Source organism: Lontra canadensis, unplaced genomic scaffold (assembly GCF_010015895.1).
Source record: "Lontra canadensis isolate GAN:19392208 unplaced genomic scaffold, GSC_riverotter_1.0 scaffold10, whole genome shotgun sequence".
Classification (NCBI taxonomy): domain Eukaryota; kingdom Metazoa; phylum Chordata; class Mammalia; order Carnivora; family Mustelidae; genus Lontra; species Lontra canadensis.
Genome location: NW_022631004.1, coordinates 3,995,413 through 4,021,236, shown reverse-complemented (window position 1 = coordinate 4,021,236; position 25,824 = coordinate 3,995,413). Strand labels below are relative to the sequence as shown.

At 40.5% G+C, this 25,824-nt stretch overlaps 1 protein-coding gene across 8 annotated transcripts in view; it reads left to right on the top strand.

Moving 5' to 3' along the window:
* The window catches only part of TRIM2 (tripartite motif containing 2), a 159,868-nt gene extending 135,191 nt beyond the window's left edge, over window positions 1-24,677 (top strand). For 7 of the 8 annotated variants that reach the window (XM_032855496.1, XM_032855492.1, XM_032855491.1 and 4 more), the window contains exons 7-12: window positions 8,432-8,535; window positions 8,760-8,927; window positions 14,462-14,642; window positions 15,720-15,790; window positions 20,225-20,365; window positions 24,111-24,677. In XM_032855496.1, the coding sequence (XP_032711387.1) occupies window positions 8,432-8,535; window positions 8,760-8,927; window positions 14,462-14,642; window positions 15,720-15,790; window positions 20,225-20,365; window positions 24,111-24,263 (818 nt within the window). In that variant the 3' untranslated portion in view covers window positions 24,264-24,677. The remainder of the gene's footprint in view (window positions 1-8,431; window positions 8,536-8,759; window positions 8,928-14,461; window positions 14,643-15,719; window positions 15,791-20,224; window positions 20,366-24,110) is intronic. The other variant, XM_032855493.1, reaches the window with a different exon arrangement.
* The last annotated feature ends 1,147 nt before the right edge of the window (window positions 24,678-25,824 follow it).

Sequence of the window (25,824 nt, the reverse complement as noted above, 5' to 3'; positions counted from 1 at the left end):
TCTACAATTCAGCTTTTAGGTGCATAACAATAGAACATGCACAGTTTGGGGGGCGCCTGGGTTGGCCCGGTCGGTTAAGCATACAGCTTAGGACTCTGGCTAGGTCAAGATCTCTGGGTCAAGGGATGGAGCCCTGCTTTGGGTTCCATACTCAGCTGGGAGTCTACCTCTCTCCCTCTGCTCTTCCCCCCCAGTCACGGTCTCTCTTTTTCTCTCTCTTCTCAAAGAAATAAATCTTCAAAAAAAAAAAAAAAAAAAAGATAAAATACACCTTTAAAATGTTATTTAAAAAACAAAAACAAAAAAACACACACAGTTTGACCAGTCCCTCTGTGCTGTGTTGAAGCCTGCCACATGTAACCAAAATTCACTGAAATTCAGTTCTAAACCTGGCAGGGTAACCACGATTCTACTGTCCCCTCAACTGGTCTCACACATACTCAAGGCACTCAATTTGTGCTTCAGGATGTATAGTTTTCATAATACATGTATGAGGGTTCATTCAACAACCATAAATAATGTGCTGATTCTGTGTACTCATGAGAATGAATCCTCACTTTCTGGGTGATGGAAGGGATTTTTCAGGGCTAAATCTGACTCCCATTTTCACCCTCCTCACCAATTATCCAGCCCCCAAGTTAGATGGAACTCTGCTGTTGAGCACTTACTATGTGCCAGATACTTGGCTGGGTCACGGTACAAAGAGGGATGAGATTCTGACTGTGACTTAGAGGCGGCGACCGTCCAAAGGAGACAGACGTGTACAAAAATGTACCTTCAGCTTCAGTCAAGACACAGACGCCGGAGTGGCAAGGAGTCCTGGAAGGTTCCCAGAGATAGCCTCTAAGTCTAAGCTGGCTCTGAAAGGGACTGTCAGATATAAGGGAAGAAAGGGTACTTCAGATGAAGGAAGAGCAGGTGCAAAGACAGGAAGGTGAGAAACTGAGCGGTTCAAGGACCGTAAACGATGCCATCCTCTTGGAGCCTCAAATGAAATAGAAGCAGAGAGAAGGCTGTGTTTTCCTTGATAAGGAGCTTGAACGTTGGTCTCAGTCTCTGGGGAGGGCCAGGGAGATGGTTTCTGTAAGCTGCAGTGATGCTTATGCTCACTGGAGTTTGAGACCCATAGCCGGGTCTCTGGGGAGGCCCTGAACTGGGTGATGTAGTGTGGTGGCTTACTAAGTTGTTTATTTCCAGAGAGCCTGGAGGCATTCTAGGTCATGTAAAGTCTCCCCCAGGAAGCAGTAGTCCACTTGAGCTAATACAAGTGCCAGGGTTCAGAGTGTTTCAGTGCAGTGGAGAGGAAATGGCCAATTTATAAAGGCTCAGGAAGGGGCTCCTGGGGGCTCAGATCCTTCCTTAAGTGACTGCCTTTGGCTCTCATCATGATCCTGGGTCATGATCCTGGAGTGCCAGGATGGAGTCCTGCAGCAGACTCCCTGCTCCCTCTGACCTTTTACCCCACCCACTGTGCTCTCTCTCATTCTCTCTTTCTCAAGTAAACAAAATCTTAAAAATAAATAAAGAAAGAAACCACCAAATAAATACACGCATGCTCAGGACAGAGGGGGCAAGGCTCCGGGACCAGACTGAATTCTCGGTGTGTGACTTTGCGTGCTGTAGGGACGTGAGCGGGTAGAGTGAGTGGCAGTTAAGGCTGTGCACTCTGAAGCCGGCTGTCCTGGGTCCCAGCCCCAGCACTGCCACTTCCTCATCTGTGCGGTCCTGGCTAAGTTTCTTCTCTCAGTGCCTCAGTGTCCTCCATAAAATGGGTAGGAGAAGAACCACCCGCCTCCTAGGGGCTTCGCATGACGACTGGTACTGAATGACACGCAGTCCACTTTAGAGAGGCAAAGGGAGGTAATACTAATTGACATTTTATTCATAGCTGTTGTATAGAAGTAAGAGTTAACCTAAGTCTTGAAGAACAGTCAAGAACTGAAAAGACTGACTCCCTCATTTAAATCCCAGCCTGCTATTTATTAGCTATATGATTTAGGGGAAATTATGTAACCTTCTGTGCCTCAGTTCCTTTATCTATAAAATAGGGATGGTATTAAGGTGTACTTGATCTGGAAATGATTAAAATAACATATGTAAAATGTATTCAAAGAATATAGGTGCATAGTAAGGAGTCAATAAATGTTGGCTGTTGTTACTATTATCCTCATCAACCCAGGTAAGGATAGTCAGGAAAGGGGCGGATTTCAGTTTTGATCAACCAGGCTGAAGTGTACCCTAAGCACTTTAGAGCGTAGGTTTGGAGCTCAGCAAAGAAACCAGGGCTAGAGATCCATTTGGGAGTGAAACGTATAAGGAAGTTACTTTAAATCATGAGCTTCAGTGTGGTTCAGGAGGGATGGATGGGGAGCGGAAGAGAAGGAAGGACTAAGTGTTCTCTGAGCCAGGCTTTGTGCAGTCCATTTCTGTGTGGTGTCTTACTAAAAATCTTACTTAAAATCTTTGGTAGGGACGACACCCTTCCAGCTCCTAATGCCCCCACAGCAGAGAATACCTACCACAACATAAGAGGCACATGCTGGCGTGCACACCACCTCCTAACTCTGGGCTCCGTGATTTCACGTTAGCAAGCTGGACATCAGCCTTGAGGGGAGCATTTACACTACAGAAGTGGGCGAGAGCTACAAGTCAGAGCTCTTCCCATGGTTCCTGCCCCTCAAGAGCCAGATTACCACAACATATAATTATCCCTCCTCCTAAAGAAATGGGGGCTCCAAAAGCTTTAGGGCAGGACCCGAGACACCTGGGCCTCTGATGCCCCTGCCTTTATTTATTTATTTATAAGATTTTATTTATTTATTTGACACAGAGAGAGAGAGATCACAAGTAGGCAGAGAGGCAGGCAGAGAGAGCAGGGGAAGCAGGCTCCCTGCCCAGCAGGGAGCTCGATGAGGGGCTCCATCCCAGGACCCTGAGATCATGACCTGTGCCGAAGGCAGAGGCTTAACCCACTGAGCCACCCAGGTGCCCCAACCCCTGCCTTTTTAATCGTATGACGATTCCTCTTCATCTTAAATGTCTTTTAACTACCATGGTTTTCCAAAGTTGAGAGATTTGATACCTCCCACGCCTGAAAACTGAATTATATGCCCACTGTGAATGAGTTACTGTGCTAACTCTGAGTGCTGGAAAACAATCCTGAATGAGTTTAGGGAGGTAGCTTAGAGCATCTGTTGATGAAACACCGGGATTATTTTCCCCTGCACTGTTAGAGTTTGCTGACTAGAAGCAGTGAGCTGGTTTTGTCAGCTACTAAAGAAAATCATTAAACAAAAGGGAAGCCAGAAGACGTGGGAGGGAGTGAAAGAATCACAGCTGAATTGTTTCAAATTATGTAATTCATACACCAATTCATACACCTAATGTGTCAGTGAGAAGAATGGAATGAAACAATCTTTTGTACTCTTTATATTCTAGTGGGCTTTCTTATAATGTAAAAGGGATGTCCTGAGTGCTAGGCGCTGTGCTGGGGTATGGGGTGCAGCAGCAAACAGGACAGATGTTGCCCCTGCCCTCGGAGAACTAACGTTTAGAGAGAGACAGTTAAACAGTTAAAATGCCATGTGCTAGGGGATGGAGTTCCTAAGGGTCTTAGAGAGAAATCATGAGCCATATGAGCCTAGAGGTAATCAGGAACCTGGTATTCTAAAGTTTAATTAGAACCTGGTATGCTAAAGTCTACTTAGAAAAAAGCAGGAGCTCTAGGGCACCTGGGGTACTCAGTTCATTGAGCGGCTGATGCTTGGCTTTGGCTCAGATTGTGATCTCAGGGTCCTGAGATCAAGCCCTGCATAGGAGTTCTTGCTCAGCAGGGAGTCTCCTTAAGTTTGTTTGTCCCTTTCCCTCTGCCCCTTCCCCCCACCTGGCTCTTTCTGTCTCTCTGTCACTCTCTCTAAAATAATAAATCTTTAAAAAGGCAAACGGGGGAGAGTCCTGACTGGCCCAGTTAGTAAAACATACAAGTCTTGATCTTGATCTTGGGGTCATGAGTTCAAGCCCCATGCTGGGTGTAGAGAGCACTTAAAATTAAAAAAAAAAAGATGTGTATAAGAGCAGGAGACCTGAGTTTTATTCTTTTCTCTGTCTTTACTACCTTTGTGATGTGTCTAGCTTCATTTTCTCATCTATAAAATGGAACAGTAATATTTGTCCTGCTAACTCTTGGGGTTGTTCCAGGAAGTACATTAGAGAATATATTATGAAAATGCTGTAAATATTACTGAACATTTTGTTTTTCCATGATGTAACGTGGGGTGTAATTTACTCTGTTGCTAATAATTTGTCCGTGCATTCACTCATTCGACAAATATTTGCTAAGCACCTACTTGTTTGAAGAGCCTGTGTTAGACCCTGTTTTTTGCTTGAGTTCATCCTCTTGCATTATCCCATTCAGAGTATCTAGATTTGTTTAGCGTTAATTCTCCTATTAAGTTGGAGTGGGGATGGGAGGAAATTCACAGTTCTTGATCCCTATTTCAGTCCAGGGGCTTTCCTTGAGTGATCTTCCCGGGGGCATGGGTGGAGGTGGCCGGGAGGAGCACAGATGAGAAGCCGTTGGCTTAAATATTCATTTCATGCTTCGTGGGCTAGTTTAACATCTGGGGAAAAACAGTTTAATTATCTTATGGAATTGTTGCCAAATTGTTTAAAATTACTTTTAAGACTGGTGTTACTCATTTTACTAGCCAAAACATAACCACCAAATGAAATCTTGTACATCAACGTAGTCAGGAAAAGATTTTATAAGTACTATGTGTGTTTATGTTACATTTATATTCATTACAAAAGAACTAGTTTTCGTTATGTAGAATAGTTTGGAGGGGGGATTCTGTAGTCCGAACAGAATATACTAAAAATCTTGAAGAGTAAAGCATGATCCCAAATTATTTCTAACTTCTGGAATTTATTTTATTTTGGTCCCAACATACTTTATAAACAGCTGGATTGTGGGCATTTCAGCATGATAATATGCTGTATTTCCACATTATTACACACCCTCAATATTTTTGAAGCTTAATTAATTGCTAGTGAAGATAGCATTAGCTATCCCTCAAGAATATGCTGGTAGTTTTGTTTGATCTTCAGGAATAACCCTGTGATCCTGCTATGTTTAAAAACTCAAATAGATTTTTTAGAAAAATGATCAATACTTTCTGACAAGATGAAAGATACCCTTAAGAATCAGAAGGTATTATCAGTCATGCCAACCCCAGCTGTTTGAATACTAAGCCACGTGGCTTAAAAAGATTTTTAAAAATAAATATAAAATTGAAATGGCAGTGTCTGCTCTATCTAGCTTTTTCAAAAATATATAGTCAAGGGGTGTTTGGGTGGCTCAGTTGGGTAAGTGTCTGCTTATTGGCTCAGGTCATGATCTCAGGGTCCTGGGATGGAGCCCCAAGTTGGGCTCCCTGCTTCTCCCTCTCCCTCTCCCCCTCCCCTCTGCTTGTGCCATCTCCCCCTCTCTCTCAAATAATTAGATAAAATCTTTAAAAATACACACACACACCTGGACTAATAGATGTTCTTCCGATCCTGTGATTTTATTTATTCGTGGGACAGCAGACTCAAGCTCTAGTTAACTTGAGACGGAGAATAAGAGCTGGGCCAGCACGTGGCCCTGGAGCTTCGTAGAGGCTGTAGAGTCTTTCCAGCAGCGTGGTCTTTGGCAACAAGTTTCCATTGTTCACGACCCGGTATTGGTAGGCTCTGAGCATCTCCGTTCATTTCACACTGGGCAGAGCCTTCTCCTTGTTCCAGACGGTATTGACGTGGAGCCCAAAGAGATGTCTTCCCAAGTTTCGCCTACGCTCAGAAATGTATGTTCATTTCTGCAAAGATGAAAGTGTTAGTATTTTTTGCTCATGTACATTCTCTCCTTCAGCATTTGCAGAAGGAAAATGAAATCTTTTGACTAAGGCACCCCTTAGCTTCTGCTAAAGCTCTATTCTCCCATGGTTTTTTCCCTTCCTTTCAAACATGAACCTGCTGCCTGCAGAGCCTTCTCTGAGTAGAATAGGCTTGGTCCTGAGCAGGTCAAACGGTTAGATAAAAGAGGGCAACAGGCAGGTTTCTGTCCTTGCCTGGGCCAGAAGGACAGCACCAGAGTCCATCTACCCTGTTTAGGTGTTTCTTATTCCCCTCCCCATTTTCAGTATTTCTTTCCCTTCCCAGTGTGTCCTCCAAGCTATGGGTGCCCTTCCCATTTTACATAAGGAAGGACCTAGAACAGCCTGGGGTTTTTTTATGGAGGCACTTCTTTTGTATATGTTCCAGTCTGAGCTGTAGGACCTTGCTTTTTTATTGTGTTTCTTTACTTGGTCCTTAGTTCTTCCTCTTGCTCATACCTCTTGCTCATAAAAACATTTGTTTTTTATCAAATATTCCTGACAAATTAAGTCTCATTCTTGAGAAACTCTTGACCTTGCCCCCAGTACCTTTTAAAAAGTATGTATATGGGGCACCTGGGTGGCTTAGTCGTTAGCTGTCTGTCTTCTGGCGCTCAGGTCATGATCCCAGGGTCATGGGATCGAGTCCCAGGGCAAGGAGCCTGCTTCTCCTGCCTGCCACTCCCCCTGCTTGTGCACGCCCGCTCTCTCTCTCTCTCTCTCTCTGAAAAATAAATAAAATCTTTAAATATATATAAACTGAATTCAGACATCAGCAGGAATGCCCAGGAGCTAATAAATACCATGTTGGCACATGCCTCCCTTAAGAGTTAAACACCCCCTCCCCTGCCACCAACAGACAGCAATGTGTCATTTTAAGAGAGCGTTAGCTGTTATCATAAACACGCTTACTGTAGGGATTCTCCGAAGGTCAAGTATAAAAGATCATCTCTTCTGATACGTTTGATATCAGATAGAACTCATTCTTCCACAATGTGGAAGATGTTCTTTTGAAAATCTGGATCTCAAACTTTTCTTTTGTGTTAGTAAGAGTAGATGAGACATAGAGGTGGTGAGTAAATTTGGCGGAGTCCTGGATTTCGGTAAAACAGCAAACTGCCCTGTGGATCAGGTTGAAGCCAGTAACCAAAGCATTCACCGGACTGATCCAAGCTGCAGACTAAGAAGTGTAGCTGCAACTTTTCCCCAGACCTCCTTTGTTTGCCTTTAAATTTCCTTGCCTCTCCTCCTTCAGGGAGGCAGATTGGAGGCTTGTCCTCCCCGTCCCCTCCAATGGCTGCCTCTAGAGTAAGCCCTTTCCTTGTGGCTTACCCCACCCATGTCTCGGAGTCTGTCTTTGCTGTACATCAGGCAGATGAACTTGGGTTCTGTTACATGGTGAGGACCAGGTGATCCAAGTAAGATGTTTCTGCCCGGCAGTTCTGCTGTCAAGTTTATTCCGAGCTGAATTCCATTGCCAGTGTCACTTCCTAAGCCCACAGATCTGTTTCAGAAGAGTCTAAGCATTTCTGAGCAGTGTGTAAGCCCGTGTCTGACGCCAGCCACCATCCGCGTGCCTACGGCACCGCGTTCATGCCTAGAGCCAAAAGATCACATTGCTCTTTGGAGTAGGATAAAAAATGAAGTGATAGGGTGAAATGAAATGATAAAAAGTGCCCCCGAAAAGCTGAGATGTAGTTTTTTCTAATGGTGAAAATCGAAACCTCCTTCCTGGTCCTTTCTGAGCAAAGTTCAGTCTGTTTCTGTCCCTTAATAGTTACACGGTCCTATTGAAATAAGTTACAAATACTTGTTTTGAAACAAAAAGAGACATCTGTTAACCCATAGACGCCCTCACTTTTTTCTTCCTCCTGCCTCATCTCTCATTGAAAAGCCTAGTATGGATGAGAGTATTATTGGATTAATTAACTTTCCGTCCCCTTTTGTATTTATTTAATCCAGAAAGCGCTATGAGATACTGAGTCTTTGAAAATAATGCGTAAGTTAATCATTACATGACCATCAGCCTGCTAGTTTTATAACGTCTGAGGCCCTGTGGTTTGTTAAATGTACTGAAAGCTGCTTCTTAGAAGCTTCTTCAAGTCAGGTTTCTTCCAGAAGCTGCTGAGTGAGAGGGTGGGGTTTCAGCAAAACTCTAAAATAAGGCCCTCTACTGTTGCATATGATCGATTGTAGTATTAGGTTTTTTATTGTTTGTGAAATCTTACATATATTTTAATATGATTATTAATATAATATTAAAATACTATGTAGTTACAGCTTAAGACAAGATTGCATTTGCCTAAAAAAAGTGATTTTTACAAAAACTTTATTGGTCTGGAAGAGATGTTTAGGAGCCTATGCATTAGGTCATGGTGGGAGAGGTGCTTTTTTTTTTTCAAGTATAATTTTAAAAAATACATTCTCAGGTTCCCTATGGAAGCCTGACTAATTCTCTTGAAGAAACGGGAAGATCTAATTCTCTGTTGCTTAATCTCTGTGGTTTTATAATTTGTTTCTAGGTACCAAAGGAAGAAATAAAGGAGAATTTACAAATCTCCAAGGGGTAGCTGCGTCTACAAGTGGAAAGATACTAATTGCAGATAGCAACAACCAATGTGTACAGGTATGGCCCCTCATTATATACCTTTCTGAGCATATTCCTACTTAAGACTTCAGATCTACAGTACAAAGAAAGAAAGAGAAGCCTACAATTGTGGAGAGGCTTTTCTTCAAATGGGATTTGCTTGTCCTGGCCTGTAGTACATATGACGGGCGTGTTCTTGACTGTTTCATCCTCACTCATTTCTGTGCAAGTTCACGTTCCAAGGAATGTCATTTGTTTTGCAGATATTTTCCAATGACGGCCAGTTCAAAAGTCGGTTTGGCATACGAGGGCGCTCTCCTGGGCAGCTGCAGCGGCCCACAGGAGTGGCTGTGCATCCCAGCGGGGACATAATCATCGCAGACTATGATAATAAGTGGGTTAGCATTTTCTCTTCTGATGGCAAGTTTAAGGTAAGATTAAGCTGCCAGGTGGCTGCTAAACAGTAGAGAGAAGAAATAGGAACTATAAAGATGAACTTCGACAAGTTCTCATATACAAAGACCTGTTCACATTGTTCCATCTAACCTTTATGGAGAGGAACAGTGATATTGTCATAAATCTTATATATAGGAAATAGCAGCTTCATTTTGTCAAGCTGTTAGGTTGCTCAGTCACTTTCTTTTTACGTATGATCATATTTACCTAAATGCAATGAAGAATAGCTGTTAGAAAAGGGTATCGAAGGGGCCACTGATATCTCCCCACTTAACCCACAGATTGGCATGTGTGAAGTTGCCTTCTACTGTCTCAGGCCTGTTATAGAGGATGATATGGGAGAACCAGAATTGTAAGACCTGGTTTGTATCTTTGAAAAACCTACAAGCCTCTTGAGGAAAAATGACACCAGAATGACACAAAACAATTTGTGTCAGCCTCGAATCAGTCATACATTGTTTGGTGCAATCTGAAAACCTACTAGTGAAATGTGTAAATAGGAATTGGGAGGAAAAGAAAATGGCGGCTGGCAGCACAGAGCAAAGGGGAGTTTAGTTGTACTTTGGGGGGGGTCCCATCACTTGACATATTTGCTATTGTCCCCAGCATCATCTCTTTCTTCAGCAAGTCACTGAAGAGTAGAGAGCCTGCTAGGGATACCAGGAATCTCTCTTGTAAGGTGTCCTCAAAGAATATTATCATGTAGCCTGTTCTCTGTTGTTCTCACGAAGATTGAGACACTTTGTCAAACATGTTTTCGAAGTCTATAAGCACTGTGCCTCCTGTATTGCCCTGTCCAGCCTGTTAGAGGCTTCTCATGTACTTTCACTCAGACAAATCAGCCCTTGGGAATCCCAGGTCTGCAACTTATGAACTACTGATATAAGTTCCCTGAGCCTCGATAGTCTCCTATGTCAAAGTTGGATTAAAAAAATATATGTTTTATGGGATTTGGGTAAGGATTACAGATTTATTTTTGGATTTTATATTGCCTTGTATGAAAAAGGCATCTGCGTCCAGTAACCCTGTCCAAAAATGAAGTTTGTTTGATCAGCTGTGATTTGGACTCCAGGACTTGCCAGCACTTGGTCGGAACTTCCTTTTCCATCTTTTGAGAGATTGATGCTCTTCATAATCTATTTTGGAATCCTGAAGATTACACGAAGTTCACTCGGTAGTTTCTTTTTGGAGGAATTTATATTTCCCTTTTTAAAGTTAGTTGTTGGATCACTACAGTCACCCCTCATTTTTATTAAAACAAGTTACTTCCATTATTACTAACCCTCAGATGGGAGCCTCTGTTTTATGTGGGGCAGCATCTTTTCAATCTAGGAGACTCAAAAGCTGTAGTTTCTAATTCCGCCACATTCTTCAATTTAAATGCCACACAATTCTTCAACTGCCCTTGAGGTTTTCTTTTTCTTGTTCCACCACAAATTTGATGACTCCATATGATGGCCACATACACAGAAAGGTCTCTTGCCTTTCTAGATCTCTACCTTCCTCCCCTTCTTTTTATGTTTTTGTAATTGTATTTGTAGTAAGACATACTCAAATACAACAGCTTTAACATGAACAGAAGGAAAACTGTTCAGTGACATCCATCTAATTTGGAGACAACCCATTTCCTTGTGTTACATACTCTAGCAAAATCATGACCTGTCTCTAACTTCATAAACGAATGCTAAAACAAGTATAAAGGCAGCAGTTTTATGTCTAATATACTGAAATATTTTATATCTACTATATTAAGACATTTTGAAACTGAAGTTTTATATTTAGGAGAGGAGACCTTCCTGAATTACGCATTTTTCATTCAATTTTTCCATAGTCTGTATGTAATAGACACTAACCTGGGAGATCCAGATCCTCACAGCTGGAATACTGTTGTAGTAATTGGAATAAACAATAACACTTGTGCCCTCTAGAGGACAGATAAGGCAGAGTTTCAGCATACCCTTTTATTTTCAGTAGGCGTTGATTGGGAGTGAAAGGATAGCAAGTAAAAATGCTTTAATACTGTAATGGGAGCTCATCCGACTTACCATTTGCTCGACCATTTACTGAAAGATACTTATTTTCTTTTCATGGTGTTCAGTAAAATTAAACATGTGCTCAGAAAGACAAACCCTCAACACAAAGGTGAATTCTTTGTGTTTGTTCCTAGTTAGTTCTAGAGACATAACCACTTACCCCTTTTCTTTCTTCTACTCACCAAATTCTTAGCCCTAATTTTCATTCCTCTCTGCTTCTGATTTTTTCCTTGCCATCTTTTCTGTCGATTTACATCTTTCAGCCCATCCCAGAAGGCTTTTGTAACCCTAGAACAGACAAAGAGGCCCCAGCATATCCTAAAATATCTCATCTCTTCCTTCTTCAATCTAAGGATCTACTTGTTGAGTTAAATACTTCTATTTACCTGTTTCAAAGTCAGGGTCTAAAATACCTCTGCTCACTATTGGGTTTAAGACAGGGGACACGTCAGGCCAAGTGCAGTGACTCTTAGTTTCACATTAACATGTGAATGTTACTTTCACGTTCACACTAACATGGTAAAATCTGGTGCAGCTACGCTGGGAGTGATGAAAGTAGAAGAAAAAGAGGTTTGCACTCAACATCGCAGGTTTTCTGCCCTTTTTTTTTTTTAAGACCTGCTCTAGCTCTTACTGCATGATGGAATGGCAACAGTCCTTTATTTTCTGTCTTTGTTGTATGTAATTGCCATCTATTTGGTATTATATGACTGAGGCATTCTAAAGTACAGCTAGTGTTCATAGTGTTAGGTGTTGTATGTATATATGCTGTTTTATGTGGGTTTTATATATTCAAGAATAATATTCTTGTAATAATCAGAGGGTCCTCACTTCCTTTTGATCTCTACTGACATATCTTCCGTTACAACATGAAAGAATACAGTATCTTTATAGATCGTTATGGTACAGCCTCTTTGATCTCTGAGCTAATTTACAAAGTCAGAATCAAATTTATATAACAGATTCCCTTGGAAGAATCCCATTGTTTCCTTCCTAAGTAAATGTGTCTGTTCGTACTCAAGACAACAAATTTGAATCTCATCTATAAGCTTGTAAGAAAGAAAAATCCCACACTATGAAGAAGTCCCTATCCCTCTCTCCATACCCTCTTTCTGCACATACCTGCATGTCTTTGTTAATACTTGAGTGACAGGTATGACAGCAATGGAATGGGTGGAGAGAAGGAGATTTTGTGCCATCTGCTGTGCTTGGCGCACTGTCCTTCAGAATCTGCATGACCCAGGAGGTAAATGCAATAGCTACCATTTTACAGATGAGAAAACTGAGGTTCCAACTGGTAAAAGAGTAAATTTGGCTCTGAAATTTTGATCCTGAGTTTGAATGAACTGTGGTATCATAAAAGAAACTAGGAAATCAGGAGGTGCTAATTTTTTTTTTTTAAAGTGCTGGAAAGGAGATAAATTTGGCTTAATACTGGTTGAGTTAGGGTAATAACTTGTAAAATAGGTCAGGACTAAAGATACGGATTTGAGACTCTTACACACAGAGGTGAAAGTTGATGCCATTGCATAAATGAGGTCTTAGAAGAAGTGTAGAGAGTTACGCTGTCCAGTTTGGTAGCCACTAGCCACAGTGGATGCTGAGTTCTTGAAATGGGACTGGTCTGAACTGTGCTGTGCTATGTGTGTGAAATACACACTGGATTTTAAAGACTTAGTAAAAAAAATGTAAAATATATCATCATTAATTTTAATATTGATTACCTTCTGAAATAACTGTTTATCATATGTTAGGTCAAATACAGTATATGATTTACATACTTTTCCTTTTTTTTTCTTAGTTTTTCCGATGTTGGTTACTAGAAAAGTCTTAATTACAGATATGGCTTATGTTATATTTCTACCAGGCAGAGAGAGAAAATAAGAGGACTAAAACAGAACCTATGGAAATGTAAATTTGGGGGGATTAAAAATTTTAATTTAAAAAGTAATACATGCAGATAGGTTTTTAAACTAACCCTACAGATGAGCATCAAATCAAAAGTTAGAGTTTCTTCTGCCAGCAGTAATACCGCTGACTTCTTACCTTCTCTTCCAGGAATACATATACAGACATAAACCCATTTAAATCAGGTGGGCTCAGACTATACCCATTGTTCAGGACCTTGGTTTGTTTAATAATATGTTTGAGGAAGCATTTATAAAAACACACAGAGATCTACTCTACCCTCTAAGTCTCGGTGCCTAGGGGAGCGGCGGCTCTTGCCTCTTTCGTCACTGGGCACTCGGCCTGGCTGCTCCCTCCCCTTGGGTGCTCCCTCTCCTTCCTTTCTGTAGTGACTCATCCTATTAAGTTTTTAATAGGATAATAAGTTTTTGTTCTCTTTGGCTTCTGACATCGCCTGTTTGAATTCTCCCAAATCTCCCAGTCTCCCAAATCAAACACTCAATACCAGGCACTTTAAAAAGGACCCAGTGACCGTATTTTTCTCTGTAATGTGACGGAGACATCTCCAGGGTAAGGGCTAGTCTTGGCATTGCCTACTCAGTGCCTGCAACCCTCAGCCACAGAGTTGGTGCTCCATTTACTAATGCTATAAAGCATAAGTAAATAAATGGGTGCATGAGTAAAATACTTCTTTATAATGTTGCTATAAAAGTATATGAACAGGCATTTATATAGTCTACTCAGAAAAATGAATAAGATTTAAAATGAATATGGTATGTGTTTGAGAGAAATCAAATGCTTTTCTCCCATCTTAAAATACTGAAAACCGGAACTATTCAATCATCATGGTTACCCTAAATAATACTAGGATCTTGAAGTCAATATATTCAGCAAATATTTGTTGAGTCCCTGTTGGGCACCAGGAAGTACACTAGGCTCTAAGTACACGGTAGTGGATAAAACGGACATGATTCCTGCCTTCATGGAACTTAACACTGGTGAAGTCCAATGCCAGAGGCTTGGTGATTTTGATATGAATTATGATCCCAATAATGACAATGATAGCTTCCCTTTAACGACTGCCTAATACGGGCTATATTATACAGTAAATACCTTTGACATTGTTTTACTTGTACGTATTCCAAAAATGCCACTGATAGTTCCTGAAGTCTTTTTTTTTTAATACACTTTTTGATGTATAAGGAATCCAAAGCTTGAGGAAATCAAATGTACTTGTGCTATTCTAGGTGTGTCTAAAGCAAGCGACAGGTGTAGAATGTCTCCCTCCTCCTGATCCTGTGATCTTTTGCTAGACCACACTGCATCTCTACAAGGGAACTGTGACATCAGCTAGGGGGATTCAAGAACATTTTTGGTGGTGATCCCCTTAAAAAGTAAGGATTTCGCATAAATCTTAGGAGCAGTTAATGGACGTGACAAAAACCAAGCCCGTGACCTCTGAGTAGTTGTCCACCCCCGTATATTCAGGTACATTTGCACCAAAACAGATGTCTGCTTTCATGTTCTGTAGTGTTTTAAACCTCCTTCTCTGTACTTGTTTCTAACAGACGAAAATTGGATCCGGAAAGTTGATGGGGCCCAAGGGAGTCTCTGTGGACCGCAACGGGCACATCATCGTGGTGGACAACAAGGCGTGCTGCGTGTTTATCTTCCAGCCAAATGGGAAGATAGTCACCAGGTTTGGTAGCCGAGGAAATGGGGACAGGCAGTTTGCAGGTACACTCGATGGTAATATGTAAACCCCCTTTTTTATGCTTCTTCTGCTCACATTTGCATGATGTTGGAGCATGTGGAAGATGCCTCAATCCCCAGTGTTTGCCGGCTTTGGGAAAGACACTGGGGATGAAATTTAAGGGAAAGCATGGTGGGATGCTTCTCAGTGACTCTACCCGCAGTAAGTTGGGCTGCAGGCCATGTGTGATTTCTCTTGGCAGCCATGTGCAACTCAGAAGTCTGATCTTTGAATATTAGTATTAAGTAAAACATAAATTTTAAGATAAATATTTTTAAAAATAAAGATGTTTGACAAATAGTAGTGTTCCTCCTAATTCTCTCTAGCTGTAGCTTTGTCTAAAGAGCTTCTGGATGAGAAATTTTTTCACCTTCCTAGGTGATGATAGGAGAGCAAGACTTTTAGAATGTTCAGGAAGGGCAGTTCTGTTACCTCTCTTTTTGGTGTAGCCCTTTTGCAAGCACAAGCTGCTTAGTTTTTCACATCTGCAAGAAGAGGCTGAAAGCAGTTTATTATGTTTTCTTTTTGAGAGGATGCTTTTGGCATTTGACAACAATTTGCATCATCTTTTTTTTTTTTTTTGTGCTTTGTCTCCAGTGCTGCCAGGTTCTGAATGTCACCCCAAATTACCGAGTATGGATTTCTGCTCTACTTTTTAAAAAATATTAAATATTGGAGTCTTTTTCCCAGGACCGAGAATCACCACATCTTTCCTCAGGGGGACCTGAGGGCCCTGAAAGGATTAAAGTGTCCTCAGGGAAGCTGGCAGATGTGACTTTCAGATGGTGGCTTGGAGGATGAATTCTGATGCTTACTGCTCATTCCACTTCGTTAGGGCTGCTAGTGCTCTCAGCTTGCTCTAAAAGAAGCCAGAGTGGACAGTCCCAAGTGTAGAAGGGTAGAGGACCCAGGGGATCTCGAGCCGAGTTCTGGCTGAATGATCTTTCAAGAATGGAGACTGTGATTCTTTGTTCTTTCTTAAGTATCAAATAGGTTAAATTGTGTCACTGCTGTGTTGCTATAATCCTTTTTATCGTTACAGTCGTCACTTACTTTTTTCACCTTTATTGCAGGTCCCCATTTTGCAGCTGTAAATAGCAATAATGAGATTATTGTTACGGATTTCCATAATCATTCTGTCAAGGTACTATCAGCACATCAATTATTGTTATCTTTTAACTGCTTTTATTGGGAAATCAATCAGAGAAAATAATATAATAATGATACATATGCACAGGAACTAAAGGAGTTAACCTCAAAGAGTAGATTTTGCTTCTTCCTGAGGTGCAGGTTTTAATTTGGACATACAGACTTTAGAGAGTCAGAAAATTGAACAAAATAGGGTGGTTGATGAGTTTCTTAATTTGAAACGGGCGTAAATGGTGATGACTACAGAATGAAATTTGAAAAAGCAGTCGCTTGAACTTAGGCAGAACTTTCTGAAGCTTCGTATTTTGTGGCTATTCGATAAATTAAAACTAGATCATTTTTTAATTATCTGCACCATAATGCCTTTCAAACAAAATTAGATATTATAATTCTGCTGCAACCAGAGTTGGGGAGGGAAATAGCCCTAGTATACATTCCTACAGCTATTTCATACTTAGAATGCCCTCACACAGTGTGGGTGTTCCCCAGAATACAGTGCCCATTCAGCTCCCTGGAACAGTGTGGTACATCTTCCTTACTAGGTATGGAGTGGGGAGGAAAAATTTGATGTTTGTTATGATCCAATCAGGACGTATAAAAATGAATCAGAACAGATTTGTCATTTTACTGAAATGAGGAAATGTTTTGTCACATTCTAGACCACGATTCTCAAGGTGTGGTGCATGTTCCCCTGAAGGGACGCCAGTGGGCACGGACCAAGCACTGGCAGGCATTTTTATTTGGAGAGTTATATGTTTATTTTTAGGGTTACCTTCTATTTACATCAAGTGGTACTGCTTTACTCTTACAGAAATGATAGAAAGTTTTCCTTGGAAGTAAATTCATTTACATTTTTTTTAAGTGAGGCTTTTTTTTTTTTTTTTAAGCTTTTATTTATTTGTCTGGTGGAGAGAGAGAGCGCGCACGCGAGCAAAAGCATGGGGAGGGACAGATTGAGGGAGAAACAGGCTCCCCGCTGAGCAAGGAGCCCATTGCGGGACTCGATCCCAGGACCCTGGGATCATGCCCTGAGCTGAAGGCAAACACTTAAGCCACCTAGCTACCCAGGTACCCCTAAAGTGAGGCATTTTTAAAGGAAGGATAATAAGGAAACAGCAGAGGTGATACAGGCCAGTGACTGAAGTTTGCATTTAGAGACAACCATTGGGCAACCAAAGCAAAAAATAGTTTGTTCTTGTTGATAACTGGAATAGCATAGGGATAATAACGTAGGGATGAGATTTCAACGCCCATCTACTGAGTCCTTCCCTGCTCCATTTCCCCAGTTTGCCCTGAAGGCATCTTTAACCTGAGTAAGATGGAAAGGTTTTGAGCTTTTTTTGGTGGGTACCAAGTCCCTGTGTAAAGACTAGAGCAGGGTGGGCTGTGGTAATGGGGCTGGAGGAGGAGAAGGGACCCCCACCATTGCTTATTTCTCAGGCTGCCTCCTGTGTGGACAGTGGTAGACCTCTGTCCACACTCCCCTCACCGCCCTCAGTCTCTCTCTCTACAGGACCTGTCTCGGTGAAAGCAAGAGGACTGTGAGAAAAGTAGTGGTGGGGAGGAGGGAGACCTCAAAGGGGCTGTAGGGACTGGGCCTTAGGCTGGCCTCCCAGAGGGCTGTAACAGTCCTGTGTGAGAAGAGTAACGAGAGGAGGCACAGTCTGGTAGCACGCTTCCAGCCTTCCCTCTCTTTGTAGAGGAATCATTAACTAGAGGGCATTTAAGCCGAAGGTAACCGGTGTAGATGAGCAAAGGCCAGCAAACGCCTGGCATAGATGCTGCCCACCACCCCCGAAGACAGTCCTATTAATCAAGTTGCTCTTTTCTACTAAGCGCAACTGTGGCCTCAGAGCCTTTCCGTCCCAGTGCTCCAGGCAGCCTCTATGAACCAACTGGCATTGGTATGTGGGAGGACTCCTATTTACCAGCCCTGGCTGACAATGTAGAAGGAAATAAAACAGATGTAAGTAATCAACATGCAAGGCAGGTAGCAATAAGCGATTTCTTTAAAAGAGGTACATATAAAGGTCTCTAAGTATCCAGAAGAAAACAAAGAGCAGATTTCTGTAACTAAGACTTAACAGGGAAGACTTCCAAGTGGAGGTGGTATTTAAGGTGAGTGGGATTTTGAAATCAGGAAAGGATTATGAAAGTTATCAAAAAACTTGGCCATTATATCACCGCTGTGAAAACTATTTCAGCTCACACATCTGCCTCTTAATATGTTTTCATCTGAATAATTTACAAGCAATTAAATGATGTCTTAGGCGGGAAAAATAAACTATGATAAATTTATAATTCCTAAGATTCTGATAATACTTCAGGTTTTCAGTACAGTAGAGGTAGACTATTTTAGTAATTTATTTATTTTTTTTTTTTAAAGATTTTATTAATTTTTTTGAGAGAGAGACAGTGAGAGAGAGCATGAGCGAGGAGAAGGCCAGAGGGAGAAGCAGACTCCCCGTGGAGCTGGGAGCCTGATGCGGGACTCGATCCCGGAACTCCGGGATCATGACCTGAGCCGAAGGCAGTTGTCCAACCAACTGAGCCACCCAGGCATCCCTATTTTAGTAATTTAAATTCAGTTTTCCTCGTATTTAAGAAAACCAGTCTATTTTGTTTTTTCTCTTCTCTTTGATAGCTGTTGCCATGTAGCTTTTGTGGAATAGTTGGGCTTTAGTTTCCCATGTAACTCGTGGCAGTTAGAAGTGGTTCTGGGTTCCAGGCACTTCTCTGGTGGTCAGTGTGAAAACTGTGCCTATAGGTCAGGGCTGACAAATGGTCTAGTTCTTTAGCTGCTTTCAGCATGCATTCTCTTTTCATTGCAAAACAAGTAAGACTAAATTTGGCATTCTCTGTCATTTCAAAATAGAGCAGAAGTGTTTGAGCCATTTGGATCATGCCAAGGAAAACATACTTACTCAGAGAGATCAGTACAAACAAACAAAAAGATTATTGGTAGAAGATTATTGTAAAGATGAGAGAATAATAGATTGTGTCCTCACCAGCAAACACTCTCGTTGGTCTTTAAAACAAGAATGTTTTGTGTGAAATGAGATAAAAGTAGTCAGGAAAGATTTTTAAGCTATAACATCTTAGTAAAAGCTGGTTCTTTTTTTATTCTTTGCAAAGAACCGAAGAGGTGGCTTGCTTACTTGGCAAGTTAGGTAATTCAAGAAGCAGTCATGCTTCTTTTTCATTTTAAATGAAGTTTAGCCTTTAGAGATGAAGTGTCTCACTTCACTTTCCCAGTACATATAACTAAAAGGAAGAGTCGTTTTCATCTTTCATGATCACAGAGGTGGCAACAGGAGAATCTGTAAAAGACCCTGAGATCATTTTCCCATTAGATCTGCACTCAGGTATAGTGAAATCCCTCAGTTCCACATTTTAGGAACCGTTACTCTCCATGGTGCTTTGCATGTAATACTTTTTCATTTGTTAATGAGTATTTTTACGCATGTAGGCTAGATGACAATGGAAGCTTAAAATAATGTCCTAGAGATATTTCACAACCATTAACTATCGTCTGAATCATCAAGATAAAAATTGTGCTTGCTCTATCTTATATTTAAACACATACTAAAAATTTAATTCTCTCCAAATCAATAATCTGTATTTGATACATCTACAGTAACACTCCATTAATAGGAATATTTAATTAACCACAACAACCCATTGCTTTTCCATATCAGATATTAGAGAATTTGCCAAAGAATTCTGGTTTTTGCCCACTTCTGTCAACCCGCCTCCCCTCGGTATACTCCATCCAGCAAAGCCTTATGGTCATATAAACTCTTTATCTTAGCTAAGTATATATTTTGAAAAAATACATTAAAAGCCTTTCTTTTGATTCCTCACCTTTGCCATTAAGCACAGATATACACGCGCATGTGCACACCTGTACATTTCCCCTGCTGTAGGTGTGAAGTCTGGCCTACTCTCTTCTCACATCGACTTTGCAAAATGGTAATAAAATCAGAGCATCTGGCCTAACGAAAACTCCTAGGTCCTGATCCAGTGTTGATCACCCATCCTTTAGAAACACGATGTCTGTCCTTGAGACTATTTACTTAAAGGCAGAAAGAATTATATGGTTGAAAATTACAGCTCCACTTTCTCATCCTACCCTATACTTGTATATATTTTATAATTTATAACAAAAGCATTTTTCATACAAGTATTCAAAAACCAGATGTTAAGTTAGAAATAAGTGATTTAATAAATAATAAATCAAATTTATATAGCAAATTGGGGAAGCATAAATGACGTGGGGGTCTACTTTGTAGATTTTTTTTTTTTAAGAATGTCTTAAATCATAGGGCTTGTTATAAAAAACCTGCTCTATACATATTTTTTATAACTCATAATGTTGGTTCAGCTGTTCTCGATTTAAAATAAAACCACTTAAAAATATCTCATACAGGTGTTTAATCAGGAGGGAGAATTCATGTTGAAGTTCGGCTCAAATGGAGAAGGAAATGGGCAGTTTAATGCTCCAACAGGTGTAGCAGTGGATTCAAATGGAAACATCATTGTGGCGGACTGGGGAAACAGCAGGATCCAGGTAACTGGAAATGCTAATGTATCTGTGGAGAGGGATTGTTATTTGTTGAAAGTGAAGAATTGCCTGTCTCCCAACCGGAATGTGTTCCATTCTTCATGGGTTAGATTCTCCATAGACCACTTGATCTCACCAGAAGTGCTGAACTAAGGAAGGTAGAGTAGGAAGAACATCAACAGGTTACCAGAGTGAATCCTAAAGTGTGTAGTGGATAGAACTCAAGAGGTCCATTGAACCAAAATATTTTATTACTAGTTCTACTAGCTTCTAACTAAAAACTATCATTTTCTTTAACAATGAATATAGGCAACAGTCACAGGAGTTTTAGTAATACCTATAACTCTGTCACCGCGAGGAATCACAGAAATTTCCATATTACAGTTGCAAGATCTCAAATTACCATTTGTGCTCATCGCTCTTTGAAAATAGTCAGTATTAGACACATCACTCTTTCTTGTTACCTTATTGTGTTAAGAAAGTACACATATTACTATCTTGCCATTTTGTGAAATTTTGATAACTATATTTTAATATGATGGTTTTCCTTTATAACCCCATGTATTTTGTTTTAATCATTTAAAAACATTATTCTGCTGAATAACCTGAATCAAAGGGGAGGCCTCAAGGAAAACTTAAAAACACATCGAACTGAAGGAAAACACAGATAACAGCATATCGAAGTTTGTGGAGTGCCGCTAAGACAGTCCTAAGAGGGAGATTTTCCCCCCCGGCTTTATTGAGATCTAATTGACATATAGCACTGTGTAAGTTAAAGGTGTACAACATGTTGATTTGATAAATACGGCAAAACGATTACCACTATCGCTTTAGTTAACACCTCCATCACCATCCCACTGTTAGCATTTCTTTTTTGTGGTGACAACGTAAAGGTCTCCTCTCAGCAACTCTCAAGTACCTAAGACAGTTTTATTAACTATAATTCCCCCGCTGTGCGTTAGATCCCCAGAACTTAATCATCTTCTAACTGGAAGTTTATACCCTTTGATCAATTTCTCCCCCTTTCCCTCACTCCTCAGCTCTGGTAACAACCATTCTACATGTGAGGGAAACTAACAGCACTAAATGCTTACATTAGAAAGTCAGAAATCGATATTCTGAGCTCCTACCTCAAGAAGCTGGAGAGCAAGGAGCAAAACAAGCTAAAAGCAAGCCGAGGGAAGGAAATGGTGAAGATAGGAATAGAAATCAATGAAATGCAAGGCAAACAATATGGAAAATCAATGAAACAGAAAGTTGGTTCACTGAAAAGAGCAGTAAAATTGAAAACCTCTGGCAAGATTGATAAAGGAAACGACACAGACCACTAATACCATTACAGACTCTGCAGTCATACAGAAATTCTGTGAACAACTCTACAGCCATAAATTTGACAATTTAAATTCCTCAAAAAGTACAAATCCCACAACTCACCCAATATAAAATACTTTGAATACCCCAAAAACTACTAAGGAAGTTTTATTTCATAATTTTCTAAAACTCCCCAAGAAGAAATCTCCAGACTCGGATGGTTTTACTGGAGTGTTCTACTAAACCAGATGAAAGGTACACAGGATTTCTCTGTACTATCAGTGCAGATTCCTATAATTTTTTCAAAATTAAAAGTTAACAAAAACGGGGCGCCTGTGTGGCTCAGGTCATGATCCTGGAGCATCAAGTCCCAAGTCAGGCTCCCTTTTCAGTGGGGAGTCTCCTCCCTTGCTGCTGCCCTCCCCCCTCTTATTCCTCTCTCTCTCTCTCTCTCTCTCTCAAATAAATAAAATCTAAAAAAAATAAAATAAAAGTTAACAAAAATAAACTTTAAAAATAGTAATGAATTTAAATACGTTGTCATGGTTGAGCAATAATGGTGTCGTAAATGGCATTTGGCATTTTATTTGGGTATAAAAGAATAATAAAAGTGGTTACAGTCTAGAAAAAAATATTAAAACACTATTTTCAGACGGGGTCTGTAGTCTTTGCTAGACAAAAAAATGTATGATTTTTTTAAAAATTAAGAACAAAGATTTTGAATCCTCAGACTAAAGAAAGATTATTCTTTCCCCCCATTTCTCTGTGTAAACACCTCCATGAATCCAAACATACGTCTGCAGACGGGCCTATTTATCCTTGCTAATGTGGCCCTGTACAGAGCTCCTGGGACCTCAGAATGCACTGGTTAAATCTAGTAGCATCCAGATGTCTTTGTGAAGACAGCAGTAGTCAGCAGTTTGAATCTGGTATAGGTATTTACCTCCCAGAAAAAGGATTGAGGGGCACCTGGCTGACTCAGCCACTAGAGCATGCAACTCTTGATTGCGGGGTTGTGAGTTCAAGCCCCACATTAGGTGTAGAGTTTACTTTAAAAAAAAAAAAAATCTTAAAAAAGAAGGAAGAAGAAAGATTGAGGCTATAAATGAAACTCTAAATGTTTTTATTTCTCTGTTATATTTACCTTGCTTAATTATGCCAGCTGACATCTACATTTGAAAGAGGCATTCTGTATGTGATGGAAAGCCAGAAGCCAGACAGGGCACTACATTCACAAAGCAGTTCAGTATAAGACCACAGATGGTAAGCTGTTTGGATTGTGGCCCTCATAAGCACCTGCCTCATCACACTGCCTTTTAAAACATCTTTGGGCCTAACAGAATGGTCAAAAGAAACAAGCCTGGGCCTTACGAAAGAGAAGGGTTCCTTTTATTTCATCATGGCAGAAGCTTACGGACCAAAAGAAGACTACTTCATATCCAGATATACATGGGGCGCCTGAGTGGCTCGGTCGGTTAAGCTTATGACGCTTGATTTCGGCTCCAGTCATTATCTCAGGGTTGTGAAATCGAGCCCCATATGGACCTCCGCACTGGGCATGAAGCCTGCTTAAGATTCTCTCTCCCTCTCCTTCTGCCTCTCTCCCCCTAAAACTAAACAAAGCAAAACAAACGTACATGTTGTGGGATGTCCCGCTGGCTGTTGTTAGAGCATGTGACTCTTGATCTTGGGGTTGTGAGTTCGAGCTCTATGTTGCATGTAGAGATTACTTAAAAATAAAATCTTAAAAAAAAACCAACAACCTCACAAATGTACATAGTAAACCATTGACTTCTTAAAACTCCTCTTTTCTGAAAAGGAAAATAAATGATCTTCTCATAGTATACTATGGCAACCATACCTCTGTTGCTGCTTTTTCTGTTATGATTGGGAATAAAAAAGGGATGTGAGGCTGGAAGGAGGGAAAGTGAAAACTAAGAGAAAGAAACAAAGGTCATTCATTTTCAGGTACCATTGATGGCTATTCCCCTCAAACTGACCACTGTAAGAATGTAAGTGAAATCTGTTGGCCAGTGGCATCCTCCTTGTCAATGACTCTGGGGCATAGAGAATTAGAGGAGAAAAAGCAAGGTTAAGTAGAGGGAAAGAGTGGATATGTGATAGTGACCTAAACAAATCTGTGGGCTTACATGCATAGTTTTTCTAAAGATTTATTTTTATTTATTTTGGAGAGTGAGGGAGGGGCAGAGGGAGAGAGTGTCTTACGCAGCTGTGCTGTGTGCGGAGCTCCACGCAGGGCTGGCTCTCACGACCCTGAGATCACCACCTGAGCCGAAACCAAGATTTGGATGCCTGACTGACATGCCCCTTACACACATGCTTTTATACTGAAAAGATTAGCATCAAGGGTTTTCTAACTCCTCTATTTCATCATATTACTATAACTTCTATAGCACTTTGGCTTTTTATTTTTTTATAGGTTTTTGATGGAAGCGGATCATTTTTGTCCTATATTAACACATCTGCTGACCCCCTCTATGGCCCCCAAGGCCTGGCCCTGACTTCAGATGGCCATGTCGTGGTTGCAGACTCTGGAAACCACTGTTTCAAGGTGTACCGGTACTTACAGTAATGACGGGCAGCCGGACAGCCCCTTACAAAGGTCTTGCACTATAAACTGGAATGGATTTCTCGACGCGGGACCAGATTACACTAGACTTTCCTTGCTAGAGGGAATCATTGGTGAACTTTTCAAGGTTATTTCTGAATGTAACTATTTCCTTAAAAACTGCATATCTGATTTCTGTATTCACCTTTTAGGGTTTAAAGAAAAGAAATCCCTTCTACTGAATCTATGGAAATGGCAAAGTTTTACACCTGTGAACTATGGCTTATTGGACAGGGATTTATGTAGTTGAACTGATTTTGCAAATCGAACAGACACTAAAACACAAAACAAAACAAAAAAAACCTGGACTATGTAAAGGTATTCATTAATCCTGTGAATGGTAGCTTTTGTGCAGAGCTTCCAAAAACAAAACAAAATCTATTATAGTTACATACTTTATTTAACTTCGGTTACAAGACCCGGGGGATCTTCTAACTTCCCTTTTACAGTAGGTATTACTCCTGTGACATTTTTTGGGTTATCGATAATTACACATACATTAGGAAAAAAACAAGACTGTCTTGCAGAATCCTCCCAGCTGTGATTAGGCAGTCCTCTTGAGTTTAGCACTTAAAAACCACTGCAAATTTCCCATCCTTTTTGGGTTAGATCCAAGATCCTTTTTGTGTGTTCTTTTCACCTTTTTCTCCCACTCACCTTGTATCAAAAAACAAAGTCCATTTTCAGGGAAACCTGAAATTCCCAATGCTTTGAAAAGCATATTACAATAGCAAATGCTACCTTTTAGTAAACGAACAGCCCCCTCAACTCCAGACTAATGCACTAGAATGTAATCAAGAAAAAATTAGCCACGTTTTATGTGCCAATGTTCTCACGTGTCTCTCCTCTTCCACTTCCTGAAAGCGAAAGCTTTACCTCCTGCAAAATGTCAGCACATGTAGTAGGACACCAGTATCCTAGGACAGAGAGCCATAAGTAGCCCTTTGGAGGACTGATGGTGTCGACCAAAGGCATGTGAATGATTAATGGTTTCCCCTTAGAAAGCAAGTGTTACCAAAGTTGTGTTATCCCAAGAGCATTACAGGTAAGGGCATGTTATGGTTATTTATCATTGTCTAATGAATAGTAGAGGCATTAAAGGACTATGTATACATGATTAGGGTAAGGTAGAATGTATCATATATATATATATATATATATATACACACACACATATATATATATATATATATATACATACACACACACACATATATATATATATGGCTGAATCTTTGGTGTATTGAAATAGGCAGCACTCTGAAAGACAGAAGCATTGTCCAGCACATTCCTTTACCGTGCAATTTAAAGCCGTCCTCATAGAGTAAGCCTGAAAACAGGTTTAATTTTCACCATTTTCCAGTAATGATAATACCGGCTAACTTTTATAGCCAGAAAACAGCCTTCTGTGCTTTCAAAAACAAAACAAAACAAAAACAGGTCGAAAGAAAAAGAAACGATGAATTGAGTTACATTTAAGTATACATGCGTTTGGAGAGATGTGTAGAATTTAGTCAGTTGTTAA